Below are 18421 nucleotides of genomic sequence, written 5' to 3'. Positions count from 1 at the left end.
TGACCAATTAACCATGATTGACCTATATGAACCATAAAACTTTCTCCATTGACCAAGCCTTCATGCCTTCAAACCCTCGAACCTAAACCCTTCCATTAGGTACCTAAGACCCTAGACTAACCTCCCTAGCCAGCCCAAGCATTGGGCTGACTTGGGCCACCCAATTGGGCTGACAAAGCCCAACTAAAGTAAACCTAAGCCAAAGCAGTCCAGCCCAATTGACCCAAATCATGCTCAGAACTTCCCCGACCCCATTCAAATATTTTCTCTTTTATCTAAGCAGCAGTTTATGCTATAAAAAGAATATTTATGCCTCAGGAGTAACAGCAGCATTCAAGCATCTTAACGGTAAATGAAAGCATCAGCTACCAACTTTGCATAAATTATTATGTACAGTCACCGGATAGTCCAAAGATGAATCAGGATGTGCCACGTCATCTCGTACACAACAAAAAAATGATATGGAGCATCCTGATTCGTCTCTGGATGCCGTCCAATGACCGCACAAAATAATTTCTCCCAACTTTGACACATCAAATAAAAACAGTAAAAAATTTTGTAGGGAGCATTCTACATAGATTTTCCAACATGAACATTTGAATAAAGGCAATTCAAGTAGACCAAAGATCGAAAAGCCGAATGAAACTCTGAAAATTTCAAAGAACTTTATACAGGGTTACTGATTACATAATAACATCGAAAGATTTTAAAATTGTCAAAACTGTTAAAAAACTGGTGCATAGTCAGTGCAAAGATGGACAAAGAAGCCACATAGATTCAGAGAAAAAAAAATTATTGCTATTTGGTAATATGGATTCCTGTGATTCTAATGCATGTGAAACCACATTAAAGAATATATGGTGATTGAACTGTGAGAACTAAATCAAAATTAACTAAGTTGATCATTTGCAAGAAGTCTTGTGAGCTTACTTAGAGTTTCTCTGGCGGATATAGTGTCAGGGTGGTGCTCACCACATATAGAAGTCCTGATGAATATGGCCTTGCGAATCAGGTCATCACCCACATCATATTTCCCTCCTCTGAGCATCAACTTAGCTCTCGTTTCCAACACAGTAGCTTTCAAAAGCGCCAGCTCCTGCCACAGATAAGCGTATTGAGCATCAGAATGCCCTGGCCTCAAGCAGCAAAACGATTTATCAAACCATTTCTCAGCTCGAGAAACAAGGGACTCTGCAGCAACTTCCAGAGCCTCTGTGCAGAGCTGGAGGAGCTCCATTGCAGCAATGCATCTTGAAAAGGTGATGAATGTGTGGACGGCGAGCGGTAACGCTACACGTTTAATGAACTGCATTAGCTCGGATGGCTTTAACTCGACGACGACACAATCCGTCCCGAACCCAAATAGCAAGAAGCAGGCTGCCCACAAGTGCTCTGAAGACTGAGAAATGGAGCCCCTGAGCGAAACTGCCTGAACCATGGCTAACGAAACTCCGGCAGCCCCTCGCTTGCGAGCATATAGCTTGATGATTTCATGAAAGTGGATGCAGTCCGGCTTGCTACTGCTTCTAGCCACTCCAAACCTCACCAACATGGAAGATGCTTCAGCTTCTGTTTTCTTGATATGAGATCTTGTGAAGCTACAGGTGAACATATTCAGCAGGTGCTTCTTCCAAAATATTGAGCCACTGTGCTTTTCTGGAACTTTATGTGCTGCTAGAGCTAGTAGGGACACTGGCACTGCAGATGGAGCAAAGCAGCCGCTGATCTGAACCATTCTAGTTGCCAAGCTCCTTGGCCCATCTGCATGATCAAATATTGAAAGACAGACATCTAAGAGCCGGACGAGGAAAGCATGTCGTCTCAATGTAACACTATCTCTGTCATTCCATGCTGTATCTCTACTTGGGATCCTGTTTATAGTGTCCAGGAGTCTACTCGGTGTTATTGGAATCTCTGAAAGGATTGCTCCTACAATTCCAAGACCTAGTGTTAGCCTACCCAGTTTTTCTTCAAGGACCCTAAGGGCATCAATCTCTGTAACAGAGTAGTCTTTTACTCCCCCTTTCATCAAGGATAATGCCTCCCCACCAGATAAGTAGGAAAGCTTCATGGGCTCAAGGTTCATGACCTGAGGAAGGCGTGTAGTTATGATGAAATGGGTTTCCCCACCAAAACGTGGAAGGAAATCCATTAAAACTTTCCTATCCCACCAGTCCTTCTCACTCTCCAAGTTATCTATCACAACTAAAAAAGGAATATCCCTCATCATCTCTTTCCTAATCCTTGTGATGGCTTCATCTTCCTGCTTCTCAAAACACTTCAGTTTTCCCTTGTCAAGATGAAAGTTTTCTATGCTTAGATCAACTTCCAGAAAGTTTTGGAGGCTTAAATAATTCTGACGGATGTATCTAGTTTCCCCTCCCACCCACAGCACCAACTTGTATCTCTGAGAGTATCTGTATGCATATTCTAAGGCCAATTCTGTCTTGCCGATTCCAGAGTCCCCGGATACACAAGCAATCCCTTTGCCATACAGTATCTTCATTGATCTTTTCCTCCGATTATACCTTGTGCCATTTTTAACTCTAATAGGACGGTACTGCCTCACAGGACTGCATAATCTCTGCATCTCAATTTCCTTTTCTGATTCCTTCCATAGAACAGGTTCCTTCCCTTTACCACTGCTCTCAGATTGCTGACCCTTCGCATTGTCTTCTTCTTCGAAGTTTTCAGCCCGACCAACCAACACGCCTTTTCGTCTGTGCCTGGTTTTCAGCTCAAAATATTCCCTCTCCCCATCTCCAGTAACATCACCAAACAAAATAAGCTCCAATTCAGAGAGCTCCTTATTCCTCCCAACGAAGTCTTCATTTCTTGCAGAAGGGAACTCCTCTTTCTCCACCCTCTCCTTCCATTTATTTACTCTATCTACCACACTTCTCCTGCCTAGTTTAGTAGCCAAAAGAACAACTGCCTGTAGTATGCAGTCCCTCCAGTTGCCATCATATGCCTCCAGCTGCCAGTTCAGCGCCCGGGAAAGCCCATCAACGGCTTCTATCCATTCCTTCTCCAAACCACCATAGAGCATCCACAACTCGCCGCCATATTTCTCCCACAATTCCCCCCTCCTCTCAACAATATCCCTTGCAAGACAGTCGCAGGCACTGAGATCAAAGAAAATTGGACAGAGATTCTTCTTGCCCAAGAAATATTTCAGCTCCTCTATGCTGTAAGGATTGCCAAAAGATTTTTTGGTAAGGATCACAATCCCAAAGGATGATGCATGCATCATCTTCTCAACCGTATCACGACTACGGGAATTCCTGCACCGAGCTCGATCAGAAGCAAAACAGTTGATTCCCTGAAGCTCAAACTCCGCACGAAGCCAATTAGCAAATCTCAGCAAAGAAGGTTTCCGTCCATGAAAACCTATGTATACGTCGCAGCTTCTGAACCTCGCAGCAGAGGCAATTGTAGCTGGTGACCAAGAAAAGGAAAGTTTTGCCTGGCTGTTACCAAATCTCTTTTGCTTCTCTTTCCGTCCTTTATAACCATTGCTGGTTCTTTGACTGTAATTAGATGAACTGCAAACATCATTATTGGGGGAAACAATATTTGGGCTTCTAAAATTTGTTGTTGGGACTTCAAAATTTCTGGATGCATAAAAACTTGGCGTAGGTGAAATATCTGATGACAAACTTCTGAGGTTGGAGATTAATTCTGATTGTTCAAAAGCAGCAATGGAGCCAACATTTTTTCCACTTATAACAGCGCCAATTGAAGACCCAGCAATTTCTGTTTGGTTTTGACCAGGTTTACAAGCCTGTGGTGAACGCGGAGAGAAGAAAGGAGACTGGATTGCAGAGACAAATGCTGATGAAGAGGAAGAGAGGTTCCTTGATGTTGACAAGATACTAATATTGGAGCTTTCTTGCTGAAGCTCCATATATCCATCTTCATACACTGTCCTGCTTCAAAATATTTCAATTCCAACGTATTCAACGAAAGGGAGATCCACTGAAAAATCAAAATAAAACGGCCTTATATTAGCAATTAGTAAGAACTCTAAAAAAAAGAGTTTGTAGCAACTGCATAAGGTTGCTCATTGCTGCAAATGCGAAGTCTACTAAGTTGAGATTACAGGGAGGCTATTTCCTTGATTCAAAACTCATGTCATTTACATTTCTCTACCAGCTGAAGATGCCAAGGAAAGCTTCAGTTTTCAAAATCTTAGGATGTCACAAGATTGGATAACAACAAGAAATAATTAAATTAGGAGGCTAGTACAAAAAACAGGTTTGTCGCATCAATTGAAAAAAAAAATCTATGTTAAAGAGATTTTCTGTCAGTATAATGGGCAGAAACTCGGCTAAGCCTTCGAAACACACTAAATTTTAGTGCGAGGGAGAAAATGATGGATACGAGTAGTAGGATGGTGGACCCTTCACCCTTATGTTGGGAACGTGCATGCACAAAAGCGATAAAACAGATTACAAAAAAAAAAAAAAGATCGGATTTAAGTGGTTCAGACAAGTTGGCATATATTAATGATTGCAAAAAAAAAAAAAAAAGATCGGATTTAAGTGGTTCAGACAAGTTGGCATATATTAATGATTGCACAGAGATAGCTTTTACTATTTTTAGAGATGAATACAAGACAAATACGAGTAGTAGGATGCTGGACCGCTGTCTTGGGAAAAGTGTGTTAACAAAAGCAATAAAACAAATTCCGACGAAAATACCAAAAAAAAATCATATCAAGTGGTTCACAAAAGTTCAAATATGTTAATGATTGCATAGATATAGCTTCTACTATGTTTAGAGATGAATACAACACAAATATTTTAGATCATTTTTCATTTTTTTGCCTTGCTAAATCTCCCCTCCCCTCCCTTGAGTTATTGTGAATTATGAGACATTATCAGAGGGTAATTAGTCTGTCTAATTATTTTAGATAAAAGGTATAAAGCTTTAATTTGAGTTAGAATTAATATTACTTTTTAGATTTTAATTTAGACATAAATTAAGCTTATCTTAAGACAATCATATCAATTAGTTTAAGGGATGAAGAGTGTAAATAGTTGTTTTAAGTCATATAATTATGAACTTTTAGCATGAATATAGTTTCTCTATTAAGTTTTTATTCTTATGAGTATAAATTGGATGAATGATTCCTTCAAGTATAAGCACAATCCTAATTCTAGGCAAAGTCATCTCCTTCTATTGTGCTTTTGTTCTCATCTGCATATTTAATATTGTTTGATTAGACCTCTTGATATTGTTTAAATCACATCACAAATTCAATTTATGAGAAAATAAATTCAATTATTAATTTGATTCTAAATTCTTGTTAATTTTTCAAATTATTTTAATCATTTCCTTCATTTGGGTTCTATTGCTAGTATTGCATGCTTATATTTAAAGAAAGCATGCGGTTGAAATGTTTGGAGGTTTATGATATATGAATCCTCAATTTCCTACATATAGTCATACTAAACATTACATTAATTAAATTAGGAAATTCTAACCCTCCAGTCATATAGCATCATTTGTGTGGTGCTGTGAAATATGTTTACATTCATGGCAACATGGAAAAATAGTCTCCCCCCATCTCAATTCTCCTACTTTCACCTTTTCTCAAAAGCACCACACAAATGTGTTTCGAAAAATATATAAATATAAATTGCCACCCAGCCAGGAATATTTTCTTACAAATAGTGTCAAATTGTTGTGTGCTAGAACATTTGAGACAATGAAGAGAGAAATTAACATCTTTGCATTGTACAAAGATCCAACATACATACAGATAAAAGAAGAGTTGCAACAAACACCAAAATTTTTACATGAAAAACCCAAGAAGGAAAAAAAACTGAGAGTCCGGCCCAGTTGATATGATTCAATTAGTATTTGTTATCGGTTACAAATTATGCCATTCTCCATGAGTAGGGAAATTGTTGATACAATATACATAATGAATTTGGCAGAAGTTAGAAGTCTTATGGCATAAGATATATCTTCAAAAGATCATTTATTCCTTTGAGGGTAGGCTAGAGATCAAGAACTTCAATATAAATCTTAGTGTTAATGTTGGGAGTCGGAGTTGGTGTTTGATAGGAATATGATCTCTACATAACAAAAACAACAAGAACGAAGAGAAAACATGGTAGAAATTGGCGAGAAAAATTATGATTTCAGCACAACAAATTAAGATACAAATTGATCTACTATTCAACAAGTAGATCGACTCTCCACAAACCCTAGGCACCGCTAGAAAGCACTCCAAGAAAAACTACAACAAACACACCAATCATATAATGAAAATAAAACAACCTAATTAACCTTAATATAAACCTTCATACTTCCCCCCCAAATTTAAATTCAAATCAGTTCTCTTTCCCTCAATAAACATTTTCTAATTCCCTCCCAAATCTGAATTCAAATTAGCCCTCTTTCTCTAAATAAATATTTCATAATTCCCTTCTAAATCTGAATTCAAATCAATCCTCTTTCTCTAAATAAACTTACCTAATTTCTTCTCAATTTTTATTTTTTATGGTAAGTAATTAAAGTGGAATTAATCCCCTTTGCTCTTCTTGCCCGCCGCCCACCCTAGTGGGGCCCACATGCTCAGCCGATCCATCAATACTCCCTTTGAAAGAGCCACCTTGTTCTCAAGGTGGAACGAAAGAATGTTCTATTGAAGCACGTGACTAATGACACTGCAAAATGAACTAACACTAGGTTAAATGATCCCTACCTCCAGGATCTCTCTGATCAATCTCTCGATCTCATCCTTCAAAATTTGGGAACAATGGTACAGACGAACAATGATAGGTGAGACTCCTTCCTTCAAGATGGTAGCATGCTCATATTCTCTGATCAATCTCTCGATCACGATACTGTTGTAGGAGTGGTTGAACCATGTCTGGTGCTTCTATCTTCTCCTCATCTTCTTCTCCTTCCAAACTCTGCAGCTCCACCAAAAATCTCACTCATTCACCCTTTCCCCTCCTTGGAAGTGGTTCCAAAGATAGCATCTCCTCTTCTTCCCAAAAAATTTCCAACTTCAAATCCTCCCTCATCATCCCTATATTAAGGTTCCCACCACATCCATGTATAGTCAACAGTATTCTTGCCTTTGATGATGTCATCTTGGCTTGAAACTCTAACATCTTTTTCATCATCTCTTCCAGATTCGAAGGTCTGCACTCTGCCCTCAATTGCTTAAATTCTCTCTTTGAATCAAGATTCCAAATTTCTAACTTCCCCATCAAGCCTCTCCTCCAGCACATCAACCTTCTTAGCCGTCAAAGGTCCCAAAAAAGATGCACTAATACCAATTTGATATGAATCTGACCTCTACATAGAGAAAACAACAAGAACGAAGAGAAAATGCAGCAGAAATCGGCAAGAAAAATTTTTATTTCAGCACAACAAACCAAGATACAAGTTGATCTACTATTTGAGAGGTAGATCGGCTCTCCACAAACACTATGCACAGCTAGGAACAACTCCAAGAAAAACTACAGCAAACACACCAATCATATAATAAAAATAAAACAACCCAAGTAACCATAATATAAAGCTTCCTACTTCTCTCTCAAATCTAAATTCAAATCAGCCCACTTTCCTAAATAAACCTTTTATAATTCAACTCTCAAATTTGAATTCAAATCAATCATATTTTCCTAAATAAACCTTTCATATTTCCCTCCTAATCTAAATTCAAATCAGTCATCTTTCCCTAAATAAATCTTTCATAATTTCCTTTTAAATCTGAATTCAAACCAATCATCTTTCCCTAAATAAACTTTCATAATTTCCTCTCAATATGGTAGGTAATTAAAGTGGAATTAATCCCCTTTGCTCTTTTTGCCCACCGCCCACTTTAATGGGGCCCACAAGCTCAACTGATCCATTAGTGTCAAGGGCATGCATCAGGCTGGCTTATGGGAGATAGCATGCGTTAACAATGTTGTTGGTGGTAGGTAATGAAGTCAGCGAACATTAGTGAAGTTAGAAGACAATAGTAAAAGCACCGTAGTTTAGTGATGATAGTCGATGTATAGTATTCGAGAATGATAGTTGAAGGATCGCAATTGGGTGAATACCCAAATCTGATTTCAAATCAGCCCTCTTTTCCTAAATAAATCTTTCATAATTCCCCTTCAAATTTGAATTCAAACTAATCCTCTTTCCCTAAATAAACTTTCCTAATTTCCTCTCGATTTTGTTTTTTTATGGCAGGTAATTAAAGTGGAATTAATCCCCTTTGCACTTCTTGCCCACCGCCCACTCTAGTGGGGCTCACAGGCTCAGCCAGTCCATTAGTGTCAAGGGCATGCATCAAGCTATCTTATGGGCAATAGCATGCATTAACAATATTGTTGGTGGCAGGTAATGAAGTCAGCGAGCGTTAGTGAAGTTAGATGACAATAGTCAAAGGATCATAGTTTAGCGATGCTAATTGAAGTATAGTATTCAAGAATGATGGTTGAAGGATTGTAATTGGTTGAATATGTTCAAAGAACTGCAGTCGAACAATGGTGATCAAAGGATCATAATCATGTGACAGTAGTCTGAGGATCATAGTTGAGCAATAATGATCAAATGACTACAGTCATCGACCATAGTCATGTGATGTTGTTCGGATGACTGTAGTCAAGGAATGATAGAAAGAGGATCGTAGTTGGGTGATGGTAGTTGAACAATCATAATCAATTCATAATGGTCAGTGATGTGAAACAAAATGCGATGGAGGAGTTATTTTAAGAAATTAAAGAGAGCAGTTTTAACAACGTAATCCAAGATAAATTTATTGATTACAACAATGCTTTTGATCCTTAGAATTCTCAGTCTTCAACTTGTTTAGGCAAAGAAGAGCAAATCCGATTCCCAATTTAAGGAATCACAAAGAGTAAATGTAAAATTACGACGTTAAACAAGAATCCACAATTTAATAATAAGAACCTTCACCTTTGGAGCCCATACGCTCAACTAGTCTAGGCTTTAGCAGAAGAAAAGTCTCCACATTAGAACCGAGGTCACTCCGAAGAAGAAGGAGCCTAAGATCGTCGTTCTTGGATAGGTGGCCGGAGTGGTGGAGGATGGCGGTCGTCCAAGGATGATCCAACGTCCCTTTGATCTTTGCTCGTCGATCACATCCACTAAGGTATAATGGATACGGTCGATGTAATCTTCAATTGTGTCATCAAAATCGAGAGAGGCCCACTAAGAGTGGCCGGCCATAGGAGGAGAGAGAGAGAGATTTAGGAGTTATGAGAGTGGGGCCCAAGTTTAAGTAGATAATTAAATTAAACCTGAATTTTATTTCAGATTTAATTATGTATTGAGTAACTTCCCAAGTGGATTTGAGATGAGAGGGAAAGTAGAATTCGAATTTCAAAATAGCTCTAAGTGTCATTAATTACCTTGCCTTAAGATGAGCCCTTGATTAGGCAATTAATTAAGTCACCAGGAATTGGAATTCACGGCTTGGGCAAAACATGAAGGTCCAGCGGCAAGGGGAACTGCAAGGAGATGGTGGGCTGGAGGCTCACGGATGGCTGTTTAACTGTGAGATTGGGAGCAGTAGGGGGGGTGGCTGCACGGGACGGGATGGGCTGTGGCCGGTGGGATGAGGTTACGGGCTGGCTGGCAGGGAGTTGATCGACAGCCGGTAGGCCTGTGGCTGGCGGGAAGCTGCTGGTTGGCGGCTGGACACTATGGGGGCTGGATTGCTAAGTGGAAAGGTTGTGGGGAGGAAATTTCAGAGAGAATATAATCTGGATGAAATTCCTTTAAGTTCTCACACTACTTGATCATAAAACAAGCTAGAAGAATGTCTAGAACTCACAAAGAGATCTAGCTCTTCTCAAAACTCACTAAGAGATTTGAGAGAGAGGATGCACTCACAAAGAGAACACAAAGTAAATTTTTTTTTTATTTCATCCGAAAAAACTAAACTATTACAAGAGAAGGGCCATATAATCAGGCCTCACAATGACAAAGAAAATAAAAGATTAAAATGCCCCTTGGGCTACAATAGCGACCAAATACCCATAAGGGCAAAAACGGAAAACATAAAATAAAAATAAACTACTACATAAAATAATGAAAATACAACTCATGCTCGTAACCATCGATCTCCGGCATCGAAAATGCTGACGATGTCCTCATCAGTCAGAGGATCATAATCGGACAAAAATGATTAAAAGAGCACAGTTGGGGGACAATGATCGAAGGATCAAAGTCAGGCGATGATCAAAGTATCAAAATAGAGCGATGGTGGCCAAATAACTGAAGTCAAGGAACGATGGTTGGAGTAACAAAATCGAACGACGATGGTTGAAGGGTCGAAGTCAAGCAACAATGGTCGCAAGATCAAAGTCAATTAATGGTGATGAAGAACTTTAGCCCAATGACGATGGTCGAATAACAATGGTCAAACAACTGTGGTTAGAGACTCATAATTAGGAAATAATGATCGGAGGGTTATAGCAAAGTGATGGGATCATAGGACATTAGTCGAGCGATGATGGTCAAAGGATAGTAGTTAAGAAATGATGATTAGACGACTGTAATAGGGAGGTGGTGGTAAAGAGACCGCAATCAAGTGAGGTGATTGGAGATTCTCCATCGGGCGACAATGGTTGGAAGATTATAGTCGACAATGGTGAAAAGGACTGCAATCGGATGACGATAGTCCAATGATGTAGTATAGACAACTACGGTCTAACAATGCTGGTTTGATGGTGATGTTCTAACAGTTGTAGATGGGGGGCAATCAAGCAGTGGTTCGATGGAAGTGCTCAAATGATGGCCGAACAGCAACAAATGGGTGATGGTCTGACGATAGCGATTGAGCGATAATCTGATGGCAGTGGTCCGACGTTGGAGCTCAGGTACAACAACAACACAATAACAATATCAAGCCTTTATCCCACTACGTGGGGTCGGCTACATGAATCCTTTTTCTCCATTGTGTCCTATTAAAAGTCAAATTCTCGTTTAAATCTAATAAAGAAAGGTCATTCCTAATATTTTCTAACCAATTCTTTTTAGGTCTACCCCTGCCTTTCTTAACAAAGTTAAATCTAATACCTCTACTCTCCTAACCGGGTCATCGGAAGGCCGCCGTTTTATGTGACCAAACCATCTAAGGTGACTCTCTCTAATCTTATCTTCTACTGGAGCTACTCCAACCTTTTTATGTATATGCTCATTTCGTATCCTATCTCTAAGGGTAAAGCCACTCATCCACCTGAGCATCCTCATATCTGCCACACTTAACTTAGTATTATGCTTCTCTTTTAATGGCCAACATTCGGCACCATAAAGCATTGCAGGCCTCACTACCATCTTATAGAATTTTCCCTTAAGTTTGAGGGGTACATTTCTATCACATAATAATCCCGATGCATTCCTCCACTTCAACCATCCAACTTGAATTCTGCTGATAATATCCTCATCTATTTCACCATCACTCTGAACAATAGATCTAAGATATCTAAAACGTGTACTCTTATTAATGACTTGATCGCCCAAAGTCACAATCCCCTCACTAGGTCTATTACTACTAAAATTACACTCCATATATTCCGTTTTAGATCTACTCAAGCGAAAATCTTTAGACTCTAAGGTTGACCTCCATAATTCAAGTTTACCTTCAACTCCCTCTCTAGTCTTATCAACAAAAAGAATATCATCAGCAAAAAGCATACACAAAGGTACATACTCTTGCAAATGTCTAGTGAGAACATCCATGACTAAAGCAAAAAGATATGGGCTTAAGGAAGATCCTTGATGTAACCCAACCGAAATAGGGAAATACTTGGTCAATCCACCTTGTGTTTGAACACAAGTAATAGCTCCTGCATACATATCTTTAATGATTTGAATATAAGCATTATTGACTCCTTTCTTTTCAAGAACTCTCCATAGCACTTCTCTTGGAACTTTATCATATGCTTTTTCTAAATCAATAAATATCATATGTAGATCATCCTTATTTTCTCTATATTTCTCCATCAAACCTCTTAATAAATGTATGGCTTCCATAATCGACCTACCCGACATGAATCCAAATTGATTTTGAGAAACATTAGTATCACGCCGCAACCTATGCTCCATAACTCGCTCCCATAGTTTTAAAGTATGACACATTAACTTAATACATCTATAATTCGCACAATCTTGTGCATCACCTTTATTCTTAAAAATAGGAATTAACACACTCATTCTCCACTCATCTGGCATCTTCTTAGTCTTCAAAATAGTATTAAAAAGTTTAGTAAGCCATGAAATTCCTTCATCTCCTAAGCATTTCCACACCTCTATTGGAATATCATCAGGTCCAACAGCTTTTCCACCCTTCATTTTCTTTAAAGCCTCTCTAACTTCAGTTTTACTAATACACCGATAAAAACAGAAATCTTTATTTTCATTTAGGGTGCTAAGGTCACTATAGTCAATCTTATTTTTGCAATCTTCATTAAAAAGTTTAGCAAAATATCTCATCCACCTTTGTTGAATATTATCTTCTAAGAAAAGTATTTTTTGATCTTCATCCTTAATACACTTCACTTGAACTAAATCCTTACTACTCATATCTCTTTGTTTGGCTAACTTATACATATATCTTTCTCCCTCTTTAGTATCTAATATATTATATAAATCACTAAAAGCTAATGTCTTTGCATCGCATATTGCTTTCTTAGCATCCTTACGAGCCACTTTATACATTTCCCAATTATCAGAATTTTTAAAATTAAACCAATTTTTATAACAAAACTTTTTATTTTTAATCTTTTCTTGCATATTTGGATTCCACCACCAACTATTTTTACTATTAGGAGCTTTTCCTTTTGATACTCCAAGGACATCTTTTGCAATATTCTTAATATCACTAGCCACTTTTTCCCACATAACATTAACATACTCATGCACAGACAAAATCTTAAGATCTAAAATCTTATTCTCAAAAATATTTTTGTTAATATTCTTTGAAGCTCCACAATTCTTCAAGCCTTTGAACTCCCTTGAATATCAAGTCAAGGTCCAAGCCCACTTTCATATAAAGAGTGGGGGCTTATAAAATTTTGAGAGTGACAAATCTCATAAATATAGCCAAAATTTAGAGCATTTCATCGGATGACCTATATTGAATCTCTCGATCATATGTCATTCTTTCATATTTACGTGCCTTAATAATGTTAGAATAAGATGATTTTAGGCTCATTGGCTTTGTCTTGCTTAGACACTCAATTTGACTATAAGCATTCTAGATTTGAAAATTATTTGGGTTGTGGCATGGAGGGTATTTTAGGATAAGAATCCTCTTATAATTTGTAGGGGAAAGTCAATAAATATGATACAGAGTTTTTGGAGAGGTTCCAACAAGTTTGAGAGTGTTGTGTAGGCAACCAAGACTACGTCAAGATGCCTAGCTAGAAATAGTTTGGGCTAATGTTGAAATATGTGAAGGATTGGCAAAATGGTGTCGTTAGGGGATGGACAGACTTGGAAGGGTTAGAGAAATGCATTAAGATTTGATATGAAGTTTATGGATGTAATCCAAGGAGTTTATGTGGTGGTGGAAGGAGAGCCAAATTAGATCAAAAATGCCATAGTTTTGGACGGCTACTAGCAAGAGATAGGATTTTTTTTTGTGCTATGAGAGGGGGAAATTCTAGAAAAAGATATTAGAGATGTTGTGGAAGGCATAGGAGAGGTTATGAGATAGATCAACGAGAGATAAGGAGAAGCCTATAGAGATCTCTATCTAACTACTTTTTCTCACATAACATTAGCTTCCTCAAACATAGTCAAAATATTAAGATTTTAAATATTACTCTAAAAAATATTTATGTTAGTATTTCTTTAAATGATCCCATTTAATCCTAAGAAAAAATTTATTTTATTTTTCATATTTTGCCCCTTCATCTTAAAGTACTAAACTAATAAGAGATGTTTGATACATAACATTCACTCGAAATAACTTTACAATCATTGCAATCTAAACAATCTATTTTTTTATAAAAAAATTAATCAATCTGAGTTTTACTATATACATTCTTATAAGTGATGAGATGTTTTATTTTCTTAAATAAAATATTAGCAATTATAAAATCATAAGATCTAATAAATTTTAATATGATCTCATCACCTTCATTTATCACTCAAAACTCATAATTACTATGAATGCTTTTAAAATCTTCTATCACTTTACTAACATGTCAATTTAAATCTCTTATAATAATTTTTTTTTTCCCAAAAAATATCCTTTGTATTAATTTTTCTAATTCATTCCAAAATTTTAATTTTAAACACATTTAAACCTACTTGCAGAGTATAAGCACTTATAATATTAATAATCTTAATATCAATACTAATTTTTTAAAGCTATAATTATATCTTCAATTGTATTAATTTCTATAATATTATCCTTTAAACTTTTATATCTAATCATATCAACTTCATTTCTAATACACTCATACATGAATATCATAGTTTAAATTCTAAACTATTAATGTCTTGAATGCATATAATAGTTATCTTCTTATGAATCATAATATATATTAATTACATTAATTTGGCTGCAAGAGAATCTATATTCGAATTCTTATCCTAATTCTAATTCATGGACTAGCTTCTTTGCGCACATTCGTACATCATGTGGAAACCATTGCTAATTTAACATTGTACACGGACGCAGGTGCAGCAACCTTGAGACACTTTTAACTATATTCAAGACATACAACGCGTCACTTCTAGGAAATACACTAGTATTTAAACAACGTATTAAAGGATTCATGTCATAATTATTCAACAAATTTTATATTGATTATTGACTACTTAACATAACTCTCCACTTTTTTCATCGAAGGCTTAGGACTTGGCAACGACATTATTGATTTCAAATTATTAGAGTGATATTTTATTTAATTTCCACATTTCTTCCAAATCACTATCTTTTATAATAATATCATCAACATATTGACACTCCCCTTAAAGTCATATGTTTCACAAATAACATAAAATAATAATAATAATAATAATAATAATAATAATAATAATAATAATAATATGTTTCACAAATAACATATAGTTTCATTGACTTTGTTCATATCCCATATAAAGCATTATCTTGGCAAACATTTTGAACCACATTCTTAAAAATTATTTTAACCATACTATGCATTTTTAAACTTATATATTATTTGTTTTGTATTTGAGCCAAATCTAGATGGAACCTTCATATGTATTTTGACCTTCATGTCACCATATAAGAAGGCATTCTTTGCATCGAATTGTTGCATTTTTCAATCCTTATCAGTTGATAATGATAAAAGAACTCAAACAATGTTATTTTAGCAAAATTAGAGCAGAAGTTTCGGTAATGAATCTCCTATGTTTTAATGTAGCCTTTGGCCACCAACCTAACTTTATACATTTCTAATGAATTCTCATATTTATATTTGATAGAAAAGACTTATCTAAATCCCCATCAGTTTCTTTCATTCTGTAACTTGATCATTTCTCATATTTTATTTTTTTAAATGATTCCATTTCTTCCCTCATACCATTATTTCAATTTTCAATATTCGAAGCCTTAAAGGCTATTTTAGGATAAAAATAATATGCAGACTAGTATTAAATGTTGGGTAATTATGATTTTTTTTTATATAATGAAATTAAGAATAAAAGATGTTTAGTAGAATTTTTGGTACAATTTTTAATAAAACTCTATTTAGCTGCAAGTTCAATAATTCTCTCAATGGATTTAGTGATAGGGATTGATTTGGTTATTTGGACTTGTGTCGATTAAGATGTATTTCTTCTGGAGTAAACATGCAGGAGCTGAGTAGGAAGAGTTTCAAGTATATGTTCAATTTAGGTAAGTGAAACTGGTTTTGAGTAGAGTTGCTTGCGGGGTGAGGGGTACGAAAGGGCAACCTAAGAGAAAAAATTGCTTGTGAATGATATATCTTCCTTAGAATAAATAGTAATAACATAGTTAAGTTCTTCATTGGAAGTGGCATCAGTGGACGCACATACCTTTCCCATGGGGAGTTGGTAGCCTATATACATTTTTTATATAGGAGAATAGCCAATGAAGACATTTAATTACGCATGGATTAAATTTTCCTTTATTTTGGAGATGTGTATGAATACAAACAACACTTCCATACAATATGGGAATAAAGTTGTTTGAGATGTTGAAGTGGAAAACAAACGTAGTTGGGAAGGTAATCGTTATTTTGTTTAGCCACTCCATTTTGTAGGAGTATATACACCCAAAATGTATCATATATTATTCTTGTTTCTTGAAAGTATGAGGAAAGAATGGTTAAACTAGTGTTTGGCATTACCAACTCTGACTCTTATTATTTCAACATCAAAAAAAATTTTATCATATTAAAAAATGTCAAAAATATATTACTTGCATCACTTTTTGGCTTTTAGTATATCCCACCACCATTCTAGTTGATGCCTTCTCTAACAAGATCACGCCGCGACTTCCTCTATGCCAGTCTCATCATTACCCTTTATACTGAACTATAGTCGAACTTCTCTAGCACTTGTCCCATTAACGCCTTCTCCAACAAGCTCTAGTCGGATTCTCGTATGTGCCTGCTCCAAGGGACTTTGGCTCAAGCTCATTAGTAAAGCTCAAGCCCATTGTTATTTCAATAAGCAAAGCTCTAGCTCACGATATGAGCTTGATTCAAGCTCAAGCTCGAGTTGTCTCCCTTGAGTAGGTGAGCCGAGCTTGAGTTAGCCCTAACTTAAGCTCGACTTAGCTCGTTTATACCTCTAGACCATACTACTATTTCCCTAAGGCCTTTTACGAGTAAGAGACATTCCACAAAAAACCTACAAGAGAATCTCATCTGCACATATATCCACAGTTAAACTCTTACTCCATTGGTCCCTCAAAAGGGTAGGACGGTTTAAAAATAGACCAGCTCTTACTTTTAATGTGAGAAATATATGTCTGCTGCAATCTCTCAATTAAGATTCAATCAGTCTCAATGAAAATCAATTTGAAATCTTCCATTGTAGGTTAAAACTATCAAGCAATGCACTAAAAAATAGCCGAGGATAGGTAAAAAATCCATAGTAGATTCATCTCAACCTCTTCAATCAAGAGAAAATCATTAGATTGTCCTTTGATCGACAATCTAAGATAAGGATAACATAATTAGTGAATTCTCCTCAACTTCACAATCAAGGACCACAACCACTAGATAAGATATTGAATGATGGTTAAGGAGCTTAGTTGAGATTAAATAAAAAATATATAGAACTACCCAAAGGACATGTCAATTCACAAACCCTAGAAGGCATGACAACAGATAAAGGTCTATTTATGCAAAAGTCTTCAAGAGGACATGATGACAAATAAAGCTAAATGTATTCGAAAGTCCTTAGGATGGCCATCATTGTACAAACCCAAGGAGGGGCACAAAATTGGATAAAGATCAATATATTAAAGAAAAACTCCGTAAGGGCTCCAAAATTTAGAAGAAAAAAAAAAAGCAAAAGGCATGCTGCCCTAAAAGCTCTGGAGGACACTTAGTAATGCATTGACACCAACGACACTTCTCCTTAAAGAGGTATGCAATGTCCAACACGTATCGGACACGACACGGGTCTGACACATGTCGGACAAGCCGAAGAAGTGTCTAGTTTAAAAAATAATAATTTGAACATATAATTTGTTGTACTTCAAATTTTTATTTAAAAAAAAAATAAAACTAAATTTCTTATTTTCTCTCTACAACCACAAATCAATTGTCTGTAATCAATACCTCATTCTCCAAATATTCTCATTTTCATTTCTCTCTAGTGGGTTATGACTAAGGTTTCATAACGCATGATATTATCTCAATATAGACTTCTGACCTATGATGCACCGACATGCCTCTTAAAGAGGGTATGCAGTGTCGGACACGGACACGCGTCGGACACGGCATGGACACGTGTCCGACACGGCATTGGAGTGTCGGAATTTAAAACATTAAAATTTAAATCGGACACACGTGTCTGGTTATTAAATGATAAAATCGTCAGTTCTATTTAGCCTTTACAGCTAACGAGAAGCCCTATTTTTCCGATCCACAAAAAAAATCTTCTAGGGCGGACCAGAAGAGCTCGCAATCGACGCCAAACAAAGCCCGCTGCCTTCGCCTCCCGTTCCTTCGTCATTTCTGCTCGGCCAAGCAGAGCTCGTCTTTCCCATTCCTTCGTTCTTGTGTTATTTCTGCTGCCATTCGAGGCAAAGTTCGCAATCAAGGCCAAACAGAGCACCTTCTGCGTGCAAGAGAGCCAAGACCTGTAAGTGGATTTCGCCATTTATTCTCTTCATTGTTGAAAAACCTAATGTACATGCTCGGTACCGCTCGGTATCGCTAGGTACATGCTCGGTACTGCTCAGTACATGCTCGATACCGCT

At 36.7% G+C, this 18421-nt stretch overlaps 1 protein-coding gene across 1 annotated transcript in view; it reads right to left on the bottom strand.

Annotated features, from left to right (window-relative positions):
• Positions 1–627: 627 nt before the first annotated feature.
• The window catches only part of LOC110111358, a 36076-nt gene continuing 18282 nt past the window's right edge, over positions 628–18421 (bottom strand). The window contains exon 2 of the mRNA XM_020843188.2: positions 628–3978. Within this exon, the coding sequence (XP_020698847.1) occupies positions 890–3907 (3018 nt within the window). The 5' untranslated portion in view covers positions 3908–3978 and the 3' untranslated portion in view covers positions 628–889. The remainder of the gene's footprint in view (positions 3979–18421) is intronic.

This window comes from Dendrobium catenatum, unplaced genomic scaffold (assembly GCF_001605985.2).
Source record: "Dendrobium catenatum unplaced genomic scaffold, ASM160598v2 fragScaff_scaffold_841, whole genome shotgun sequence".
Classification (NCBI taxonomy): domain Eukaryota; kingdom Viridiplantae; phylum Streptophyta; class Magnoliopsida; order Asparagales; family Orchidaceae; genus Dendrobium; species Dendrobium catenatum.
The sequence above is the reverse complement of the archived record's forward strand: the minus strand, read 5'-3'. Positions and strand labels throughout refer to the sequence as shown.